Below are 22,724 nucleotides of genomic sequence, written 5' to 3'. Positions count from 1 at the left end.
AAGTCCCCAGACCTTCCCGTCCCCCAGGAGCTTGGTGGTGAGTCGACCCCGACTTGTCAGGGCTGCCCTGCCCCACTCCCTCGGGGCCAGAACTTGGGGGGCTGGAGGACACCCCCACACACAGCCCCGGTCGGTCACCTGGGGGCCCCCGAAGGCTGCTTGTGTCCCCGTGGTGGCTTCAGACAGGAGGACAGGCTAGAGGCCCGAGCTCACAGCGACATCCTCCTGTCTCCGCATAAGTCCTGATCCCTTAGCCACATATGCGTCCCCTTGGCCTGGGGCGGGGGCTGGCGGGTGGCCTCTCTGGGGATTCTTGTGCCGCCATGCTGGTCATGCTGCCCTGGGAGAGAGTCATTCCCCCAAACTGGGCTCAGAGGGAGGCTCGTCCATGCCTGGCCTCAGCGCCCAAGGGATCGTCCTGGGCGCCTGGTGCTGACTCAGGCATTTCTGAGACTCTGGGCACCAGGGATGCGTTCCGGGCAGAGTTCCGGGCCAGAGAGCTCACAGCCCCTCGGGGCGGCCCAGAGGGAAGGCCACTGGCCTACAGGAGCCTCGGCTGCCCCCGTGGACCTGACGTCCAACTCCAGGCTGGGTGTGGTGCCAGCAGGCTTGGCAAGGGCGGCAGAGACGCCCGACTCCGGCCACAGCCGTGCTTGTGGGCAGCCTGACACTGTGCCCGCATTCCCGCAGGCCACCCACTCCGTGGGATGACCTTCCTGCCCCCTCTGAGGACAGCCCCGGTGGTGCGAGGTAAGAGAGGGTCTGTGAGGCTGGGCGGGGGCGCGGCTGGAAGGGGTCCCGCTGCCCAGGTGGACGCGGAGTAAGTCCTGGAAGGGGGTCTGCGTTCCCAGGACGGCCTGGGTCCAGGCAGCTTCTCCCCAGCCGCCCGGCCCCCGGGCAGCCGCGTCCCAGGCTCGGGGCACAGGGCAGCACCCTCAGGCCCGCCTTGGCCCACAGTCCGGAACCCCGCGCACAACGGGCGTGTGTGCAGCGCCTGGGGCGACTTCCACTACAAGACCTTCGACGGCGACGTCTTCCGCTTCCCGGGCCTGTGCAACTACGTCTTCTCAGCGCACTGCGGAGCCGCCTACGAGGACTTCAACGTCCAGCTGCGCCGCGGCCAGGCGTCCAATGCCACCACGGTCATCGGAGTCACCATGAAGCTCGATGGCGTGGTCATCCAGCTGACCAAGAGCTCCATCCTGGTCAACGGGCGCCCGTGAGTCTGGGTGGTAGTGGGGGGGACGTGGGGTCGTCCCCGAGCGCCGGCCCCCCCCGGGCACTCCCCAGGCCTCTGTGCTGGGCGCCCTGCACACACCCCCAGAGGCCCAGGGCTCTTTTCCTGCCTGCGGAAGTGGCCCCCTTCCTAGTTCCTCTGTGACACTGGAGCTCCGGGGTCCCCTGTCCTTCTCGCACCTGGGGCACTGTCCGTGGGCACAGGGATCTCGTCACAAAAGTGCCCGTAGGGGCCCTCCCTGGCCAAGGGCCAGACCTCCATTGCCCTGTCCCTGAGTGCCCTTGGAGCCTCAGCCTGGCCCTCTCTCCACAGAACTCAGCTGCCCTTTAGCCAGTCTGGGGTCCTCATCGAGTTCAGCGGCAGCTACTTGAAGGTGGTGGCCAGGCTGGGCCTGGTCTTCATGTGGAGCCAAGATGACAGCCTCCTGGTGAGGCCGGGGCCCGGGCCGGGGAGGGGGCACCGCCAGCCCAACAGCCTCCCCAGAGAAGGAAGAAAGTGCTCTGGGCAAGGGTGGGTGGGATGGCCAGACCCCACTGCACAGGGCCGGTGAGGGGGGGGCCCAGGGGGACCTAGTCCCCCCCCCGATGAAGACCCTGCTGGCGTGGGGGGCAGGGGTCCACAGCCCACGACACTTCTGTGAGGAGCCCCCAGCCCACACCTCCTCTGTCCTCCCTGTCCTGAGACGTCCCTGAGGGGCCAGGCATCTGACGTGCATTCTCATCCCAGCTGGAGCTGGACCCCAAGTACGCCAACCAGACCTGTGGGCTCTGCGGAGACTTCAGTGGCCAGCCGATGTTCAATGAGTTCTTCTCCCACGGTAAGCCCCTCCCCGCGGCTGCCCCACGGTCGCCGGGCCCCTTCCTCAGTGCTCCCTGGAAGGCCGTCTTCCAGAATGTCCTCAGCTTGTGTGCCCGTGCGCACGCACACTCAGAGCCGCACGCACGTGCCCGCTCGTGCTCACATGCACCACACACACGCACGAGGGCCTCCCGCGCCCTCCGCACCGTCTCCAAGCGGACCCTCTCATGGTTTCTTGGGCCTCCTGCTGCCGGGAAGTGGTATTTCATGTGACCCCACCAGCCAGAGGCCCCCACCCCCAGATCCCCCTCGCCAGGCCTGTGAAGCCCACAGGAAGCTCACCCATGAGGGGCTTGCAGCCCAGGGGAACGCACCTGCCCAAGCATCTGGGGGCCCCGTACGGGCTCGGCTGGGCTCCGAGGGCCGGGGTAGGTCAGGGTCACTCTCCAGCCCTCTGGGTTGCGTGCTGACCTGGGCTTGGAGAACTTACAGGCCTAAGCCCTCTGCCTGCAACCCCGAATGACTTGGGTGGTTCCTCACTTAATCCTCAGACTCCCCGAACATCCTTTAGCCCAGCAGTGTGGATGGGGGAGGAGGTGCAGCGGGGACCCCTCGGGCACCTTGGGGGACGGTGCGGAGGCACCGGGAACCTAAAGAGCCTGGCGTTGCGCCTCCTGCAGGTGTCCAGCTGACCCCCATCGAGTTTGGGAATCTGCAGAAGATGGACGGCCCCACGGAGCAGTGTCAGGACCCTGTCCTTGTACCCCCGAGGGACTGCTCACCTGGCACGGTAAGCCCTGACGCGAACGGGCGCCGGGGGTGGGTCCTGCTCCTGCGGGGCCGAGGCGGGGTGGGGGCCGGGACCCAGGGGAGGGTCCGCAGCCTGCACTCAGCCTGGCCTCCCGGCTCCGCGCCCAGGGTGTCTGCGAGGAGATCCTGAGCGGCTGGCTGTTCTCGGGCTGCCGCGCTCTGGTGGACGCCCGCCGCTACGTGCAGGCCTGCCGGCAGGACCTCTGCCTCTGTGAGCACGCTTCCCGCAACAGCTGCATCTGCCACACGCTCGCTGAGTACTCCCGCCAGTGCGCCCACGCCGGGGGGCAGCCCCTGGACTGGAGACGCCCCCACCTCTGCCGTGAGTGCCCCTGTCGTGTTGCCCTGCTTTGGCCCGGAGGTGGGTGCGGGATGTGACTCGGCTGCGTCCTCCCCGCTGCAGCCCAGACCTGCCCCCTCAACATGGAGTATCACGAGTGCGGCTCGCCCTGCGCGGACACCTGCTCCAACCCGGAGCACTCCCAGCTCTGCGAGGACCACTGCGTGGCCGGCTGCTTCTGCCCCGAGGGTGAGAGGAGCCCCCCGAGAATCACACAGACGCCTTCGGGGCCCCTGGGTCTGAGGAGCCCCTGAAGGGTAGAGCGACCTTGGGCAGAGGGCGGGTCCCCTCCCCCTGCTCGGGGGTGGATCAGCCTGGCACCTGCCGTATGGCCTTCCTGCTTCTGCAGGGATGGTGCTCGATGACCTCGGCCAGGCCGGCTGCATCCCTGCAACCCAGTGCTCCTGTGTGTACAACGGGGCCGTCTACGCTCCAGGAGCGAGCTACAGCACAGACTGCACCAGCTGGTAGGAGCCCAGGCCCGCCCTCCTGTACCCCTGGACGTGTCCTGGGATGGCCCCCGGAGGCCATGGCCCAAGTGCCGGCTGCCATCTCTCACCTGGGGCCCCGGGCACGGGCCAGGGGCCTGTCGTGCAGACACCGGTGGGCCCGGTCTGTGCAGTGCTGCAGGCGGGCCCGGGCCAGACCCGTGTCCACCTGCCAGTGTGGAGGCTGGGCCGGATGCTCCCAGGGGCTGCACACGCGTGGTCTCTGCCGTACTCAGCACCTGCTCCGGGGGCCGGTGGAGATGCCGGGAGCTGCCGTGCCCGGGCACCTGCTCGGTGCTGGGGGGCCCCCACTTCTCCACGTTCGATGAGAGACAGTACACAGTGCACGGGGACTGCAGCTACGTGCTGGCCAAGGTACGGGCCCCCGGTCCTCGCTCCAACACAGCGGCTTTCTGCCGCGGCCGCCCCGCCCGGGCTGCAGACAGCTGCGGCATCTGCGGCCCCCCGCTCCTGGTGCCACCCCACAGGATTTCCAGGGTGGGCGGGGAGGCGGGGCGGGGGGCTGGCGCCTCTGGGCCGAGCGTGAGGACCTGTGTCTGCAGCCCTGTAAGAGCAGTGCGTTCACTGTGCTGGCCGAGATGCGCAGGTGCGGCCGGACGGACACCGAGACCTGCCTGAGGAGCCTGACGCTGAGCCTGGGCGGGGGGCGCACGGTGAGAGCAGACGTGGGGGCCGGGGGAGTCTGTGTCCCTCATGCAAGTGACCTCTGCCCAAGCCCTTGACCTGGCATGGGCAGCGAGGGGCCGGGGCTCAGCCTGAGGACCCTCCCACCCCGTGGGTCTCTGAGTGTTGGTCCCCAGATGGAACCGCTTGGGGGAGGGGCACCATGGCCTCCACGCCTGCCCCCACCAGCCCTGGAAGGAGGGACCAGGGCGCCCCCAGTAGCTCAGCTTCATTGAAGACACCTTGTCTCTATTTTATTTTTTATTTATTTTTGTTTTTTATTTTTATTTTTTCATAAAATCACTTGGGTTTTTACCTGAGAGAATGCTCGGTCCTTGAGGAAAACGTAGACAAACAAGCTGAGCCCAGGGCAGAACTTGGCTCGTCAGCCCCTCCTCGAGGGAGCCTGTGGCCCCCTGTGGCCCCCTGGGGGAAGGGGTCCTGCAGGCACATGTCACAGCCTCTGGGGCCACCGGGGGCGCTGGCTGAGCCCTGACCCCGCTCCCTGCTGCTCCCAGGTCATCACGGTCAAGGCCGGCGGGGAGGTGTTTGTGAACCAGGTCTACACCCAGATGCCCATCTCAGCAGGTGAGAGTGTCGGGCCTGCCCCCCGAGGGTCCCGCCCCTCACAGCCCACTGAGGCCTTGTCCCCTGTGTCCACAGCCAACGTCACGCTCTTCAGACCCTCAACCTTCTTCATCATCGCCCAGACCAACCTGGGCCTGCAGTTGAGTATCCAGCTGGTGCCTATCATGCAGGTGTTCGTGAGGCTGGGGCCCGAGCTCCGCGGGCTGACCTGCGGTAAGAGGCGCCGCCTGCCCTGGGAGCCCGGGCCCACCCTCAGCGGCCAGGGCTCACGGGGCCTCATGCTTGCCCTCCCGCCCAGGCCTGTGCGGGAACTTCAACCAGAACCAGGCCGATGACTTCCGGACCCTCAGCGGCGTGGTGGAGGGCACGGCCGCCGCCTTCGCCAACACCTGGAAGACCCAGGCCGCCTGCCCCAACGTCAAGAACAGCTTCGAGGACCCTTGCTCCCTCAGCGTGGAGAACGGTACGTGGGTCCCCGAAGTCCCAGGGCCCACCTGGGTGCCAGTGACCCCGGGCCGCAGAATCCACTCTGGCCCTGGAGGAGGGATTCAGGAGGTAAACAGGCAAACTCGCCAATGAATTTCCCATCCCTTCTGGTAAAGCTGTGGTAACTTCTGGAAGAAGAGGAACGGGGTGTTGCGGGGGTGGTGGAGGCGCGCCCTCAGCGTGCCCGCCCGCCGACCGTAGCAGGGGCGCCCGGGAGGGAGCCTGGGACCCTGTGCACTCCTGGCGCCCTTCCCTACGGGAGGTTGCACACGTCTGTGTAGCTTCCGTCGGACGCCAACCGTCCAGCTTGCTGACCTCTGTCCACAGAGAAGTACGCTCAGCACTGGTGCTCCCGGCTGACGGACGCCCACGGCCCCTTCGCCCGGTGCCATGCTGCCGTGAACCCTGGCACCTACTACTCGGTAACGCCCACCCACCCACCTCTCCCCGCCCCGCCACACGGCTGCCCTCGGTGCGGGGAGAGGGGCTCCGCGAGGGTCCGACGTGGTCCGCGGTCTGGAGTTCATCGGTGCCTCCAGCCCTGTAACCAGACATCGGGGCCGACAAGCCCTGAGGGTTGTGGCTGGCTGGGCCCTGGAGTCCACGTGGCAGATCGGTGGTGGCCGAGACGCTCTGGGGTCTAAGCCTGACCACACGGGCTGGCACCTGTCGGGTCCCAGACAGGAGGGGCTGTGGTCCTTCCAGCACTCACCTGGAGGGGAGCTTGGTGCCGAGATGGTGTGCGGAGGGCGTGGGGGCCCCCGGTGCGGGCGCGAGGAGGGGTCCTAGAGGAGGCAGGGGCGGCAGCGTGGGGGATGCTCATGGCGTGTGGGTGACAACGGCTCCGTCCCCAGAACTGCATGTTCGACACGTGTAACTGTGAGAAGAGCGAGGACTGCCTGTGCGCGGCCCTGTCCTCCTACGTGCATGCCTGCACCACCAAGGGGGTGCTGCTCAGCGGCTGGAGGGACGGCGTGTGCAGTGAGTGTCCCCCCCGAACACGTGCTCTGGGGCCTCTGCCCCGTGCGGGGCGTGGAGCCCTGGAGCGCCCCGGCCAGCCGGGCCCGGGACCCTGCGGCTGGGGCAGGGGAGGCGGGGGTGGGTGCAGGTGATGGCCGCCGTCCTGACTGCCTCCCCCCACCTGGCATCCCGCAGCGAAGCCCACGACCACCTGCCCAAAGTCGCTGACCTACCACTACCACATCAGCACCTGCCAGCCCACCTGCCGGGCCCGGAGTCACGAGGACGTCACCTGCGGCATCAGCTTTGTCCCCGTGGACGGCTGCACCTGTCCCCACGGCACCTTCATGGACGATGCGGGCAAGTGTGTGCCAGCCACCAGCTGTCCCTGCTACCACGGGGGCTCCGTGGTCCCCAACGGGGAGTCGCTGCATGAGCGTGGGGTCATCTGGTAAGAGCCCTGCCGGATGGGCTTGGTGGGCAGGGCGGCCGGGATGCGCGACCCTCTGACCACCCTGTCGTCCCAGCACCTGCACACAAGGCACGCTGACCTGCATCGGAGGCCAGGTTCCCACCCCAGGTGAGTCCACAGTGAGGGAGGGGCTCTCGTCATCGCCAGGCTTTTGGGTGGCCCGGCCCCCAAGTCAGTGTGACTGGTGGGTGTGGAGGGGTTTCTCTGTCAGGCCTGCTCAGTGAGGGGGTGGTAGTGTGTGTGAGCACGCCGCGCACACGCGCCCTGTGGATGGACACGCACGTGCCACGCACACACGCACCCCACTGGCCGAGCCTCAGGGTGGGCGGCACAGACTCGGCCGCTGGGACACACCGTGTGCAGCCGTGTCTCTCAGAGCCAGCCTGGTGGGTGGCGGTTGGGGACCCTGAATGGCCCCTACCTCCCCAGTCTGCACCCCACCCATGGTCTACTTCGACTGTCGCAACGCCACGCCGGGGGCTGCCGGGGCCGGCTGTCAGAAGAGCTGCTTCACCCTGGACATGGACTGTGTGAGAGCCCCCACACCCCCAGTGACCCCCGTGGGCTTCTGCCGAGGGGCCCTCTGGGGCTGCTCCCGGGAAGACGGCTGCCTGAGGGCTCCCTGGGCTCACTGCAGGCCGTGGGGGGGGCCCTCGGCTGTTGACCCCTGGCCGGCTGAGCCGTGTCTCCTGCGCCCCACAGTACAGCTCCCAGTGCGAGCCTGGCTGCGTGTGTCCCGACGGGCTGGTGGCGGATGGTGAGGGCCGCTGTCTCACTGCAGCCGATTGCCCCTGTGTGCACAACGGGGCCAGCTACCCGCCCGGCCAGACCATCCGGGTGGGCTGCAACACCTGGTACGTGGCGGGGAGGGGGCTCCCTGCAGTGGGTGGTGCGGCCCCAGCCCTCGAGGTCTGCCCATGGCCCCCAGGGGCCGTCCCCACCCCCACTGCCCATGCCCAGCTTGGGCCTGACCGGTGCCCCCTGCCCCCAGCACCTGTAAGAACAGGATGTGGCAGTGCACAGAGGACGCCTGCCTGGCCACCTGTGCAGTGTACGGGGACGGCCACCACCTCACCTTCGACGGGAAGAGCTACAGCTTCAGTGGGGACTGTGGGTACACGCTGGTTCAGGTACGCGGTCCCGGGGGCTCCCCAGCTGTCCCACGCGGTCCTGCAGTGCAGCTCTGGGCACCCCAGCCTCCCAGCTGCAGGAACACCCTCTGCCTGCCCGCAGGACCACTGTGGGGACAACGGCACCGCCAACGGCACCTTCCGCGTGGTCACCGAGAACGTCCCCTGCGGGACCACGGGCGTCACCTGCTCCAAGGCCATCAAGCTGTTCCTGGGGGTGAGTGGGGGGTGGTGGGAAGGGACGGGGACCACCTTGGAGGGACGCCTGGGAAGGCGAGCAGGGACAGGCCTGAGAGACCCCTTCTGCGCAGAGCTACGAGCTGAGGCTGAGTGATGGCGGTGTGGAGGTGATAGAGAAGGGTGCGGGGCAGGAGGCCCCCTACTCCATCCGCCAGATGGGCATCTACCTGGTGGTGGACACCGAGGCCGGCCTGGTGCTTCTGTGGGACAGGAAGACCAGCATCTTCCTCAAACTCAGCCCTGAGTTCAAGGTGGGCCCCCCTCCCCGGGACGGCCCGCCCTCGCCCCGGACCAGATGGCGTGCCTTGAGGGAGGCGGCAGGAGGGAGGCCCTTCGCTGTGCGTGCTGTGTCTTGCAGCTGCTGGGACGCTGTCACAAACTCGTGGCTCCTTCTCGTGGTTCTGGACACTCGAAGTCCCGTGCAACTATCCCCGGGCCCGCTCCCTCTGGGGGCTCTGGGGGGGGGATCCCTCCTGCCTCCTCCAGCGTCTGGGGCCCCAGGCGACCCTCCTGCCTCTGCCTGCATCCTCATGTTACTGTCTTCACTCGTGTCTGTGCCCACACGTCCCCGTGGTCACAGCCCATGCCCACCCAGGGCGTCCTCATCTCAGCGGGATCCCTGTCTGCAGTGGCCCTATTTCCACATGAGGCCACGCTCACGGGTCCCAGGTCAGGACCTGAGCTGGTCTGCAGGGGACACCACGTAGCCCCCAGTGCTCCTCTCCTGCACCCCCTTTCCTCCAGGAGGGACGCCACCGTGACCCTGTGTGCTGAGTGGGGCCCCACACACGGTGAAGGCGGAGAGCCCCCCTGCACACTCGGGGCCCCCTCCTCCTGGGGGGCCGTGGGGATGTGGGGCCCCAGGGGAGCGTGTGGGGTCACAGGAGGCTGGGCTGGGCTCTAGCGCCTCCTGCACACGCCCTGAGCCCCCGTGCCGCCGTCCCCCGTCTGCAGGGCCGGGTCTGTGGGCTGTGTGGGAACTTTGACGACAGCGCCATCAATGACTTCACCACGCGGAGCCAGTCCGTGGTGAGCAGCGCCCTGGAGTTCGGCAACAGCTGGAAGTTCTCCCCGTCCTGCCCCGACGCCCCGGCCCCCAGGGACCCCTGCACCGCCAACCCGTACCGCAAGTCCTGGGCCCAGAAGCAGTGCAGCATCATCAACAGTGCCACCTTCGCCGCCTGCCACGCCCACGTATGCGGCCGTCCCCCGGGGCGCCCGGGAAGGAAGGGGCGGGCAGAAGTCGGGGGGCCCGTGTCACCATCCTCCCTTTAGACCAGCCTGTGGTCAGCCCCGGGGGCCCACGCGTCTGCTGTCCCTGGCTCTGGGGGAAACCGGCCCAGGTCGGGCCACACCGCAGGCCTGACCCCCAGGAGCCCCAGACCCCGAATCCGAAGGCTCTTCCCCCTCCCCTCCAGGTCGACCCCGCCAAGTACTATGAGGCCTGCGTGGGCGACGCGTGTGCCTGTGACTCGGGGGGCGATTGTGAGTGTTTCTGCACGGCGGTGGCCGCCTACGCCCAGGCCTGCCACGACGTGGGCGTGTGCGTGTCCTGGCGGACCCCGGACATCTGCCGTGAGTGCACACGATGCATTGTCAGGGTGGAGGGGGCCGCAGGGACTGACAGAGTAGTGTGTGATTAAGGCTGGTCGGCCACGGGCTGGGCAGGAGGTGTTGGAAAGGAAAGTGAAACGTGGGAATGGGGGATGGGTGTCGTCGGTGGAGAGATGGCAGAATGTTCTGGAACCGAGAGGGGTTAGCAGAGCCCCTACCTCCCACCCGGTTGGAACCTGGCCAGTGGGGAGCATCGCTGTGGAGCCGCTCTGGCCGGAGTCCCCCACCCCAATGGGAATGGCGTGAGAACAGCCCACGAGACTTGGTGGAAGGTTGGGGTCAGGGGAGCTTGCCCGGCCCGTGTGGGGCCCCCAAGGCCGACCTTCCAAGGGCAGCACCCCGCTGGGGCTGCTGGGTGGCTCACTCCGGGCCGGAGTTGGCCCACTGAGCCCGCCCGCTTGCCCACAGCCCTGTTCTGTGACTACTACAACCCCGAGGGCCGGTGTGAGTGGCACTACCAGCCGTGCGGGGCGCCCTGCATGAGGACCTGCCGGAACCCGAGCGGCCGCTGTCTGCATGACCTGCCGGGCCTGGAAGGTAGGCTGCCGCCACGCTGGCCAGAGGGGGCTGCCCTGGGGGTCCTGGCACCCTCGGCTGGGCTTGACTCTTCCCAACCCCTTGAGGCGCCTTCGTGAGTGCAGCCCCACGCGCCCACCGTGCTGTGGCTGAGAACTAGGGCCAGGGCTGAGCCAAGGCCACGGGCGGGGGGAGGTGGTCAGGCAGGGGGTCTGGCTGGGGCTTAGGCCTCTCTGGACTGCAGGCTGCTACCCCAAGTGCCCGCCCGAGGCCCCCATCTTCGACGAGGACCAGATGCAGTGTGTGGCCATGTGCCCGACCCCACCCCCGCCGCTGCCCTGCCGCGTCCAGGGCAAGTCATACCGGCCAGGCACGGCGGTGCCCTCCAGCAAGAACTGCCACTCCTGGTGAGTCGTGTGGCCAGAGGGGCGAGGAGCCTGGAGTGTGCGCGGGATTCGGCTGGCCACCTTCCCTCAGGGCCTCTTCCTTCAGACTGGTGGGGGGCTGCCACAGCCTGGGGGTCCTGGGGTCCAGCTGGGAGCCTCCCTGTTGCAGAATGGGGGTGGGCAGCCTGAGGGATGGCAGGGAAGGGGGTTAAGTGGGAGCCGAGTCATGATGCCACCCCGAGGACCCCCTGGAAGTGTTGCCCTGGAGAGGAAATATCCATCAGAATGTCACCAGGGTGCGTGGCCTGCCTCCATTGCTCGGCGATTGGAAGGGGCTCCCCGAGAGGGTGTGACCTCAGGCTCTGTGTCCACCGGCCGGGCTGAGGGGCGGCTCTGGCATGGCGGGGTGCCCTACACCCCCAGACTCACTTCCTCCTTCCTGCCACTAGCGTTTGCACCGAGAGCGGCGTGCAGTGTGCCTACGACTCGGAGGGTGAGCAGCAGGGGGCCTTCCTGGGGTCTGGGGACTCGGGGTCCCTGCCTGCCCGCAGCCCTAACGTGCCCGACCGTCTCCTCACAGCCTGCGTCTGCAACTACGATGGACGGCGCTTCCGCCCGGGGGATGTCATCTACCACACGACCGACGGCACGGGCGGCTGCATCTCTGCCCGCTGCTCGGCCCACGGCACCGTCGAGAGGCGCGTCTCCGCCTGCAGCCCCATTGCCCCCACGCCGCCAACCACCTTCTCCTTCTCTACGTCCCCGCTCGGTAAGGCAGACACGCTGGGCACCGTGCAGGGCTGCCCCTCTCCCTGAAAGTCCAGGAGGGGCCCGGAGCTGGGCAGCCTGCCCTCCCTGCGGCTGGGAAGGCCCAGCTCAGCCCGTCTCCCTGGCAGAGACTGGTGTCCTCAGTGGCACCATCAGGGCTGGGGCTCCCAGCACAGGGCAGAGGCCATGGGCAAAGGCACCCGAGGCCAGCCTCTGGGACGAGGGCCACCGGGAGCACCCTGGGGAGTTCTTGCCCGGCCACGGCTACCTGCTCACCTTACATTGCACTGAGGGGCAGGCAGCCCGACTCCTCTCCCTCCGCTGGGGGCATCTTAGAGCCTTATCAGAGCTTCCCCCAGAGTGCAAGTTCTGCTCAGGGCGTGCCTGGGGAGCAGGCTTTCCCCTAAATGAGATCAGTTCACCTGTTCTTTCAACTGCTGTGGGCTCCACACCTGCCTGAGCCAGGTGTGTCCCGGGGACTTGGTGCTTGCTCTCTCCAAGCGCCCATTGTAGGTGGAGACAGTCACACCAGCTTGACATGGTGAAACCCACAAGGCTGCTGACGGACAGGGGGGCAGGGACAGGGGATGAGGGGCTGCCTCGAAGACCCCAAGAGACTTAGCCCTTCCGCCTTCTCTTCTGTCCTCAGTCGTGAGCTCAACACGTCCGCCCCGCACATCCCCCACGCGTGCCAGGAGCACGGTGCCCACAGGCACAAGCTCTAGTTCAGTTGTCCAGACCCGCCAGGCCTGTGGGGAGGAGTGCCAGTGGTCGCCGTGGCTGGATGTCAGCCACCCGGGGCGGGGCATCGACAGCGGTGACTTCGACACACTGGAGAACCTCCGTGCCCACGGGTACCAGGTCTGCACAGCACCGAAGAGGGTGGAGTGCCAAGCTGAGGGGGCCCCTGGGGTGCCGCTCCAGGTCCTGGGGCAGCACGTGGAGTGCAGCCCCACGGTGGGCCTGACCTGTTACAACCGCGACCAGACGTCAGGGCTCTGCCACAACTACCAGATTAGGACTCTGTGCTGCTCCCCCTCGACCTGCCCCCCCTCCGGCAGTCCGGCCCAGACCACCTCTCCTGCAACTTCCAGGAGGACAGACACTGGGCCCACACTGGGGGTTAGCAGGACCCCATCTGTGCCGACGGAGAGCAGAACTTCCCCAGCCACTGTCACTGCAACTGGCACAAGCGCTCTCTCTACAACTAGCGAAACACCTGCTCCAGGTACCACTACAACCACCCCAGGGACTACATCTGCCCCGGGTACCATCACGACCACACCAGGTACTCCAACACCTGTCCCGGGTACCACCATAACCATCCTGGGTACTACGCTTGCCCCAAGTACCACTACAACTAATCCAGGGACTACACCTGCCCCAGGTACTACTATGACCACACCAGGTACTCCTACACCTGCCCCGGGTACCGCCACGACCACCCCAGGAACTCCTACATCTGCCCCGGGTACCACCTCAACCCCACCAGGTACTCCTACACCTGCCCCGGGTACCGCCACGACCACCCCAGGAACTCCTACATCTGCCCCGGGTACCACCTCAAGCCCACCAGGTACTCCTACGCCTGCTCCAGGTACCACCTCAACCCCACCAGGTACTCCTACACCTGCCCCGGGTACCACCACGACCACCCCAGGTACTCCTACATCTGCCCCGGGTACCACCACAACCACCCCACCTACTCCTACACCTGCCACAGGTACCACCATGACCACACCAGGTACTCCTACACCTGCCCCGGGTACCACCTCAACCCCACCAGGTACTCCTACACCTGCCCCGGGTACCACCTCAACCCCACCAGGTACTCCTACACCTGCCCCGGGTACCACTACAACCACCCCACCTACTCCTACACCTGCCACAGGTACCACCATGACCACACCAGGTACTCCTACACCTGTCCAGGGTACCGCCACAACTACCCCAGGTACTCCTACACATACCCAGGTGAAAACTACTCTCTTAACTCCAAGCCCAATGCCAGTTTCAACAACACGTGAGCCTTGTTTACAAAAGTGTAGATGGACCCAGTGGTTCGACAGCAGCTACCCTGGGCTGGGTATAAACAGTGGAGATTTTGACACTTTTCCTAATTTGAGATCCAAAGGACATAAATTCTGTGAAAAACCCAGTAATGTGGAGTGCAGGGCAAAGTTTTTCCCAAACATCCCACTGGAAGAGTTGGGGCAGGATGTGATCTGTGACAAGAGTGTGGGGCTGATATGCCTGAATAAGAACCAGTTACCCCCAATCTGCTATAACTATGAAATCCGGATTGAGTGCTGTGAGCTGGGGGATGGGTGCAGAAACACCAAACACCCTGTGACTTCTGAGACCACACACTCAACTCCAAGGGAAACCGAGACCCAAACACAGCTTACTCGGACCACTGGAATTTCCTCGTCTCCCACACAACATGTCAGTGTCATCTCAACGTCGGTGCACCCCCCAACCAGCACCACACCTGAGACACACTTGGTCTCCTCACCTACGACTGTCACCTGCCAGCCACAATGCACGTGGACCAAGTGGTTTGATGTGGACTTCCCGTCCCCGGGGCCACATGGAGGAGACACGGAAACCTACTGCAACATCAAGAAAAAGGGAGAGAAAATCTGCCGCCGGCCCGAATACATCTCGCAGCTGGAGTGCCGGGCCGAGAGCCACCCCGAGGTCAGCATCGAGAATCTGGGCCAGGTGGTGCAGTGCAACCTCAGCAAGGGCCTGGTGTGCCGGAACCGGGACCAGGAGGGCGATGTCGGGATGTGCCTCAACTATGAGGTCCGGGTTTTGTGCTGTGAGCCCCCAGAGAACTGCAGTCACACTTCCGTGAAGCCCCACAAGACTTCACCTACCAAGCACTCGTCCCCTCCCGAACCTACCTCCGTGCCGTCCACCGTGCCGTTGCCCAGCTCCGCGGCGCCATCCACCACGACATGCTACTGCAGCGTGTCTGGCAAGCTCTACTCCGCAGGTATGTGAATCGTGTGTGCTGCCCCCCGCCGCTGCTGTCCTGTCCACAGGAAGCTGTGGTGTCTGGGAGAGGGGAGGGTCCCTTGTCCGTGTCACTGGGCTACAGGGTGTCTCCGAGCGCGGCACTGAGCCATCTTTGAGGATTTCTTCCTTTTATTTCTGGGCAGGAAGGCCTTCTACCAGGTCCGCCCCTGGCGTGGACATCGAGCCTGGAAGAGCCGCTCTGGGCTGTGGCTCTCCCCCAGCACAGCTCCGCTCACCCCCGCCTGATCTTTTCTCTCACAGGATCCATCATTTACCAACAGACCGACCTCGCCGGCCACTGCTATTATGCCATGTGCACTCTGGATTGCCACGTGGTCAGGCGGACGGACCAGTCCTGCCCCAGCAGCGTGTCACCTCCTGCCCCGACCACCTCCCCCCACGGCTTCTCCCCGTCGGCCCCCGTGCCTGTCACTAAGCAGGGGTGCCCGAACGCAGTCCCCCCAAGAATGGTAACTCCCCCTCTCTGCCCTTCTCAGAGGCTGGTGCAGGGACTCTCGGCATCTTTCCAATTCAGCTGTGGGGGGAAAGTCAGTCACCCGCGGGCTGAAGCAGGCTGACTGTTGGGAAGTGGTCAGTTCTGGTCCTGCAGGGCTGCCGGGAGGGGGTGCCAACCGGGGAGCTGGCAGTGTGTGCAACCAGCAGATGACGGGGTGCCCGAGCGGGTGGGCGGGGCTCCGGGTGGGGCCGGGCAGCTGGGGAGGGTGTGTGGGGTCGGGGCAGAGCTCCGGGGGGGGAAGGCCCTGTGTGTGGAACAGGGTGGCAGGGGCTGGACAGGGCAGGTCCCGTCCCCTGCTGGCTTCCCGCGGCTCCCCTCTTGGGGGGACTGCAGCCTCCCCAGGCTGAGAGCTGTCCTTCCACAGAAAGGCGAGACCTGGCCCATGCCCAACTGCTCTCAGGCCACTTGTGAGGGCAACGGCATCATCAGCGTGCACCGGCGCCACTGCCCCCACGCTCAGCCGCCGACCTGTGCCAACGGCTTCCCCCCCGCCAAGGTGGCCGACCACGACGGCTGTTGTCCAGGCTACCAGTGCCAGTGTGAGTCGGGAGCCAGGCGGGGCAGCGGGGCCGAGGGTGTCCCGCCGAGGGGGCGGGATGCACTTGGGTGAGCTAGCAGGGAGGACTGCCCGACAGCGAGGTGGGGAATGGATGGCGCCAGGCCTCCACCGGGGCGCCGAGTGGAATCCCGCCCAAGCCCCAGGGCCCCCGGGGCCGTGTCAGGCGGGAGGAGGCCGAGAGGGCCTGGCCCCACCGCTCAGGCCTCATCAGCTCCCGCCGGACAGAGTCCTGTGCCGGTGCTGGGCAAGTGCGTCCCGGGGCAGACGTGCCGATCGGGAGGCCCCGTGTGAGGCCGCTCTGCGCCCGCAGGTGTGTGCAGCGGCTGGGGCGACCCCCACTACATCACCTTCGACGGCATGTACTACACATCCCCGGGCAACTGCACCCACGTGCTGGTACGGCAGATCGTGCCCGTGTATGCCCACTTCCGCGTGCTCGTCGACAACTACTTCTGTGGGGCCGAGCACGGGCTCTCCTGCCCGCAGTCCATCATCGTCGAGTACCGGCAGGACCGCGTCGTGCTGACCCGCAAGCCCGTCCTTGGTGTGATGACCAACCAGGTGGGGAGCCCCCCAGGCAGCTCCCCGCAGACCGGGGCGGCTGGGGGCGCCGCCTCATTCTGTCTCGTCCCCGGCCGTGTCTAGATCATCTTCAATGAGAAAGTGGTCAGGCCCGGCTTCCAGAAGGATGGCATCATCGTGTCCCAACTCGGCATCAAGATGTATGTGACCATCCCCGAGCTTGGCGTCCAGGTCATGTTCTCCGGCCTCATCTTCTCGGTGGAGGTGCCTTTCAGCAAGTTTGCTAACAACACAGAGGGCCAGTGCGGTGAGTCCCGTCCCCGCCGGGCCCTGCGGACACTGGGCCCTTTCTCTGCTGGTGGTACATAGCCGAGAGGGTCCGTGTTGGGAAGGGTCGCGCAGGGGGAGACCCCCGGGGACCGCATTCTCGGCCGGGGCAGAGGCTGCTCGCGTGGCCCCGAGCCTGCAGGTGTTTCTGCTTTCCAGCCGCACCGAGAATGTGTGGGACGTGCACCGGAGGGGCCGGGGCCTGGGCCCCATGCCCGAGGCTCACACCCATCCACCCTCCACAGGGGGTAGGGAAATGTCTAAGGTCAGGTCCTTCAGCCAACCCATCTGGGGCTGCCCCGAGCGTCAGGGCCCCACCCCCAGCTCGGGGGCCCTGCGGCCCACGGGTGGGGGGCTCTCGGCTGTCCCCTGCCGGCCTGACGCCCAACCCCCCTCCGACCCCAGGCACCTGCACCAATGACAAGAAGGATGAATGTCGCCTGCCTGGGGGGGGCGGTGGCGGCCTCCTGCTCCGATATGTCCGGCCACTGGAAGGTGACAACACCCCACCAGCCACTCTGCCAGAGACCTTCCCCGACGCCCCCTCCAGCCAGGCCCACGCCTTCGCCCACCCCATGCTCGTCGTCCTCAATCTGCCAGCTGATTCTGAGCAAGTGAGATTTGGGGAGGGGCCAGGCAGGCAGCCCCCCGACCGCACCCTCCACCGCCTACGGTGGCTCCCAAGGGAGCAGGGGGTCGGGGCGGGTGGAGCAGAGCCGTGGGTCGCTGCTGGGACACCAGGCACCGGGCCGGCCGGGTGGGTCGGCTTCTGCTAGCTCGCTGTGGGTCTGGGCCCGCGTCATCACCCCAGGGCAGCACCCGGTTTCCGGGCCGATGGGGAGGCCCAGGGGAGAATCTGAGAAAGAAACAGCCGTGCTGCGGCGGGCCGTCCTCCTCGGGGCACGCACACCTAGGGGAGAGCCCGGGCTGCCCCCTGACCTGGGCTCGCTGGCCACAGGGTCTTCGAGCAGTGCCACGCTGTGATCCCCCCGATGACCTTCTACCAAGGCTGCGTCTTCGACCGGTGCCATAAGACCAGCTCGGACGTGGTGTGCTCCAGCCTGGAGCTGTACGCGTCCCTCTGCGCCTCCCGCGGCGTGTGCATCCACTGGAGGAGCCACACCAGCCACGTGTGCCGTGAGTGCCTGCCCTGTCCCGGCGAGCCATGGCGGGAGGCCGGTGGCCGGGGGACAGCAGCTGGGCTTCCTGGAGGAGGAGGCTTGACTCCAGGGCAGAGTGTACTCAGCTCCTGGCGAGTAGTGGGGAGCCCCCAGGTCGGGGTGCCCGGGGCCTGGAGCACAGGGGTGGCAGTTGTGGGCAGGCAGGGCACGCAGGGGTGGGGCCCGCGGGGGCCAGCTTCTGGGCTGCAGAGCCCCCAGCAGGCGTCAGGCACTCAGTGGGTTCCTAGGGATGAGGCTCAGGGCAAGGCCTGGAGTTTGCTCTGGGCTGGTGCCCTTGGCCTCAGCTGTGCCCCCCACCCCACAGCGTTCACCTGCCCTGCTGACAAGGTGTACCAGCCCTGTGGCCCGTCCAAGCTCTCCTACTGCTACGGGACAGACAACACCAGCCTCATGTACGCACCTGCCTCTCCCTCCTAGGCCTTCCCCAGAGCCCCCGGCTGGCCTTCTCCTACCCTGGGGGGCACAGGGACCAGGCCAGCCCTCTGCTGTCCCCACAGAGTTCTGCAGGACGCTGGCCCCATCACAGAAGGCTGCTTCTGTCCAGAGGACATGATGCCTTTCAGCACGAGCTATGACGTCTGTGTGCCCATAGACTGCCACAGTATGTGCCCACGGGTGGGGCTGGGGGCTGACAGGTGCACAGGACCAGCTCCCCCCATGGATCTGTGCTTCCCAGCCAGATCCTGGGGCTTTCTGCCATGGCTCGGGACCGCCTGGGCCCCCAACATGGGTCCTGCCCCTGAAAAGTGGGGGGCCGCAGCTGCCCACCTGTGACCTCAATCTCTCTCCCTCCAGAGTGCCTGGGGCCCCACGGGGAGCCTGTGGAGGTGAGTGTGGCCAGCTGGGGTGGGGGGCGGGGCGTCCTCTCAGTGCCAGAGCCTCAGAGGAGGGGCAGGGAGGGGTCAAGGCTCCCAGAGGGGGGCACCCGCCCCTGGGGTGGCCATGTCCTATCCTCTAGTGGGGCCCCCTCCTGCTCCGCTGGTTCACAGTGAGAACGGAGGTGGTCACCCACCTGGCGCCTCCCACCCATCTCCCGCCCCTGAAGCCCCTTCCCTGTCGGCTCCCCCCGGCTCCCCCCGGCTCCCCCGCCGGCCCTCAGCCGTGGGCTCCCGGCACCCCTCTGTCTGGCTGCAGCCATGCTTGGACCGGCGGGGGCCAGGCCCACGGTCCTGGGCTCACACGTGCCTCGCCCTGCAGCCCGGCCACACCATCCACGTGGACTGTCAGGAGTGCACCTGTGGGAACAGCACGCTGACCTTGATCTGTCAGAGGAAGCCCTGCCCCCTGCCCCCAGCCTGCCCCGTGCCCGGCTTCGTGCCCGTGCCTGCAGCCCCCCAGGCCGACCAGTGCTGTCCCCAGTACAACTGCGGTGAGCCCGGAGTTGCTGCCCCCCCTGCCTCCGCCTGAGCGCACGGGGCCCCTGCCCACCAGCTGCTGCGGTGCGGGCACCAGTCACGGGGGGGCACAACCAAGGGGACAGCACCCTCCCACCCCCCACTAAGGCCTCAGCTGGTGACCCCCCCCAACAGACATGCTCTGGGACGGGTGGGTATGCCAGGAGGGCAGGGGGGTCCTCTGCCCAGGTCACCCAGAGTGGCCTGTGCCCTTGGAGAGCTGGCCCGCTGGGTGGGCGGCACTGCTGGACCCCTGGGGACAGCACTGGGCTGGGGGTGGGAGCGTGCAGAGCCAGACGCAGGCCCCTGAGTGGACCTTCCCGTCCACCGCAGCCTGTGACCCCAGCTACTGCCCCAAGCCCGTGGCCTGTCCCGAGGGCTCCAGCCTGATCTTGACCTACGAGGAGGGGGCCTGCTGCCCGAGCCAGAACTGCAGTGAGTGTCTGCAACCTCCTCGTGGGCCGCCCGGGCACTGCGGAGGTGGGGGGCAGCCTCTCTCAGGGTCTTCTGTGGCTCGGGGTGACCCTGGACAAAGGCGCAGCTGGAGCACCACTGCCTGGTGCCCGGGGGCCAGCCCACGCTCGCGATACGTGCGGTCTCCACTGCTCTGGGGGCCGGGGGGCCGGGGGGCGGCAGGGGGCGAGGGTGGATCTGTGAGACTGCGCGTCCCCTCTCGGACAGGCTGGAGTGTCTGCAGTGTCAACGGCACTTTGTACCAGGTAAGAGCGACACGGAGGTCAGGACCCCCGTGGCACCCAGGGAGCTGAGCCCTCCCTGTCCCTGCCCCTGCCAGCTTCGCCCCGAGATGGGGCCTGCCGGCCGTGCCAGGCCCCCCGCCAGCCCGGGTGCCCCTCCAGCAGCAGTGAGCTCTCGGGGGCCACAGCCCACAGCCCCGCGTAGCTGAGGCCAAGTTCGGCCCCCCGGCTTCGCCACTCCTCAGCATCAGCAGGGTGGGCGAGGCCCGCATCCCTCGGCTCTCTCCTGAACGTGACGAGGGCCTCCAACCTCAGTTTCCCCCGGCTGGGCCCTCTTGAGCATGTGACCTCCCTGGGCACCCTGGTCACAGGGCGCAGGCTTGGGGCTCCCTGCCCCCCCGCCAGGAGGCAGCACCTAGGGTCACCCAGAGGGCCCGGTCTGCCTAGCGGGGGCCAGGCCCGGAGGGGGACGTTCCGGAAGCTCACCGGCCCTGGCCGCCCCGACTCTCCCCAGCCCGGCTCCGTGGTCTCCTCCAGTCTGTGTGAAACGTGCTGGTGCGAGGTGCTCGGCCGTCCCCCTTCGGACACGGCCGTGATCAGCTGCGACACCCAGATTTGCAACACCCACTGCCCCGTGGTGAGTGCCTGCTGCCACCACCCTGCCCTGCCGCCCGGGGCAGCCGGTGCTGGGGCTCAGGCTCACGGCCACGTCTCCCCGCAGGGCTTCGAGTACCGGGAGCAGAGCGGGCGGTGCTGCGGTGGGTGCGAGCCGCAGGCCTGCGTCCTCAACACCAGCGACAGCTCCGTCCACCTCTTCTACGTGAGTCCTGGCTGTGGGCGGGCTCGGGGCCACGGGGCCGCGGGTGAGTCCTGGCTGGGGCGAGGCCACACCTCCCGGGAGCTCCGGCGGAGGCCGGGGCTCGGGGCCAGGTCCCACCCCTGCCTGGACGGAGCTGCTGTGAGGTGCACAGTGGCAGCAGGGGTGGGGAGTGCTGAGCCGGCCACGTCCTGGCGCACTGGGGGGCCCCTGGGGAGCGGTCATTGTGGGGCTTGCGCCTGGCAGAGGCCAGGAGGGCTCTGGAAGCCCACGGGCCGGGAGGCGGACAACAGACCTCCCCTGCCCGCTCACCCTGCTGGCCGACTCCTCCTTGCAGCCCGGCCAGTCCTGGTCAGACCCTGGGAACCCCTGTGTGACCCACGAGTGTGAGGAGCACCGGGACGGGCTTGTGGTGGTGACCAGGAAGAAGGCGTGTCCCCCACTCCGCTGTCCTGCGGTGAGCTCCGGGAGCCCACAGCCCCACCTGGCCCCCTGGGCGCCCACGGGAGGCCACCGCAAGATTCGCCCGGGGGTGGGGGTGGGGAGCCGAGGTCGGCCCGGTGCGGTGGCCGCGGGGGCGCTGCCCACCTCCGTGGGGCACTGTCCCCTCCTGTGCGTCCCCCCACTTCTGGGACGGCTGCCCCGGCCCTCACGGCAGCCCTTTTGTCGGCACAGGACCAGGCCCGGCCGAGTGCGGATGGTTGCTGTCTGTCCTGTCCATCAAAGAGTGAGCGGGGGTGTCCTCGGGGGGTGGCCGATCCCGCCCAGGGGGGCCCAGGGCTCCCGGCCAGTCCCAACCCTCTGCACGGCCTCCTGTGTCGCCCCCAGTCTCGACCTGCGCCATGTTCAACAAGTCCCGGGTCATCACGCAGCAAGGCTGCAGCTCCGTCCTGCCTGTGCCCCTGTGCCAGGGCAACTGTGGGGACAGCGCCTCCATGTACGTGAGCCCCCTCCTCAGCCCGGCCCGCTTGCGCGGGGCAGGGTCTGCACTGGGCGCGGGGGACGGAGAAGGGCGGGGGCAGGGCGGCAGGGGCAGCGGCCCGCGTCCGGCTGGTGGGTTTGGGGACCACAGACTCAACGGCCCCATTGGTGGCGCGCCTGGGGGTCAGCCGTGGCTCGCTGGTGGCCTGGTCAGCTGCGGTAGTGTTCACAACCCGCAAGGGGCGCGTGGGCGCGTGCACCTGTTACAGGCCGGAGCGCCTCTGAGAGCAGGTGGCCGTGACACAGGTGGGGCGCTCGGGGTCTGACGTGGCTGCGGGCCACGTGGCACCCGCGCTGAGCAGGCCCCGCCCACAGGTACTCCCAGGAGGCCAACGCCGTGGAGCACCACTGTGAGTGCTGCCAGGCGCTGCGCGTCTCCCTGAGGAACGTGACCCTGCACTGCGAGGACGGCTCCAGCAGGGCCTTCAGCTACCCCCACGTGGAGGAGTGTGGCTGCGTGGGGCAGCGCTGTGGATCTCACGGCACCCCGGGCCACACGGAGTGGCCGGGGCCTGTGCAGAGCGATGAGGACCAGAGCCAGGAGATGGAGCGTGCGGGCGGGAAGAGCGGGGCCAGGGCCACAGGCCCTCCCAGCCGGCTGACCAGCACCCGTCCTCAGGGCTCCCGGCCACCCCCGTCCGGGATACACCGATAAGAGCGTCCTATTCCCTACAGCCTCGGCTCCAGGGGACCGAGACCAGGCTGCCCTGCCCGCCCACCTCGCCCCTCCCCGGGGTCCGGCTGGCCCTTGGATGTGCAGCGGCCCCGACCAACCTGCAGCCCCGCTTGGGACCAGGCTGGGGCGGGCAGGGCTCCTCTGGCCGCGGGTCCAGCCTGCGTTCCCAGGACTTGAGCATCACGGTGGTCACTTGGACTGGGTGCCCGGCTGTTTGGCCTGCCACCAGGGGGCACAGCCTCACCCTGTTGGCCCTGGGCCGCAGGAAGTGACCCACTGGATTCACAAATATACTTGGAGCATTTTGCAACGTGTGGACTCTGTGTGGTTTTTAAGCTTGTCCGTAAAACCCAGGAATGGCGTGGGGACAGACTGGGTGCCAGAGGGCCCACCCCACACCCTCAGCTGGCCCCCAGGACTGGGCAGCCAGGGAGGTCGGCCGGGGCCCTGCTGCCTCCAGCTGCTGGGGAACAGCACGTATCCATGCACAGAACAGAGGGAGGGAGGGCGTCCT

At 67.5% G+C, this 22,724-nt stretch overlaps 1 protein-coding gene across 1 annotated transcript in view; it reads left to right on the top strand.

Moving 5' to 3' along the window:
• The first annotated feature begins 680 nt into the window (after nucleotides 1-680).
• MUC5B (mucin 5B, oligomeric mucus/gel-forming) overlaps nucleotides 681-22,724 on the top strand; it is a 61,800-nt gene continuing 39,756 nt past the window's right edge. The window contains exons 1-13 of the mRNA XM_032414842.1: nucleotides 681-750; nucleotides 958-1,219; nucleotides 1,550-1,664; nucleotides 1,964-2,054; nucleotides 2,716-2,825; nucleotides 2,954-3,167; nucleotides 3,249-3,374; nucleotides 3,535-3,652; nucleotides 3,910-4,048; nucleotides 4,237-4,347; nucleotides 4,876-4,945; nucleotides 5,021-5,158; nucleotides 5,244-5,408. Of these exons, the coding sequence (XP_032270733.1) occupies nucleotides 708-750; nucleotides 958-1,219; nucleotides 1,550-1,664; nucleotides 1,964-2,054; nucleotides 2,716-2,825; nucleotides 2,954-3,167; nucleotides 3,249-3,374; nucleotides 3,535-3,652; nucleotides 3,910-4,048; nucleotides 4,237-4,347; nucleotides 4,876-4,945; nucleotides 5,021-5,158; nucleotides 5,244-5,408 (1,702 nt within the window). The 5' untranslated portion in view covers nucleotides 681-707. The remainder of the gene's footprint in view (nucleotides 751-957; nucleotides 1,220-1,549; nucleotides 1,665-1,963; nucleotides 2,055-2,715; nucleotides 2,826-2,953; nucleotides 3,168-3,248; nucleotides 3,375-3,534; nucleotides 3,653-3,909; nucleotides 4,049-4,236; nucleotides 4,348-4,875; nucleotides 4,946-5,020; nucleotides 5,159-5,243; nucleotides 5,409-22,724) is intronic.

Source organism: Phoca vitulina, unplaced genomic scaffold, assembly GCF_004348235.1.
Source record: "Phoca vitulina isolate PV1807 unplaced genomic scaffold, GSC_HSeal_1.0 scaffold16, whole genome shotgun sequence".
NCBI lineage: Eukaryota > Metazoa > Chordata > Mammalia > Carnivora > Phocidae > Phoca > Phoca vitulina.
Note: the sequence above shows the minus strand (reverse complement) of the source record. Positions and strands in the feature narration are given on the sequence as shown.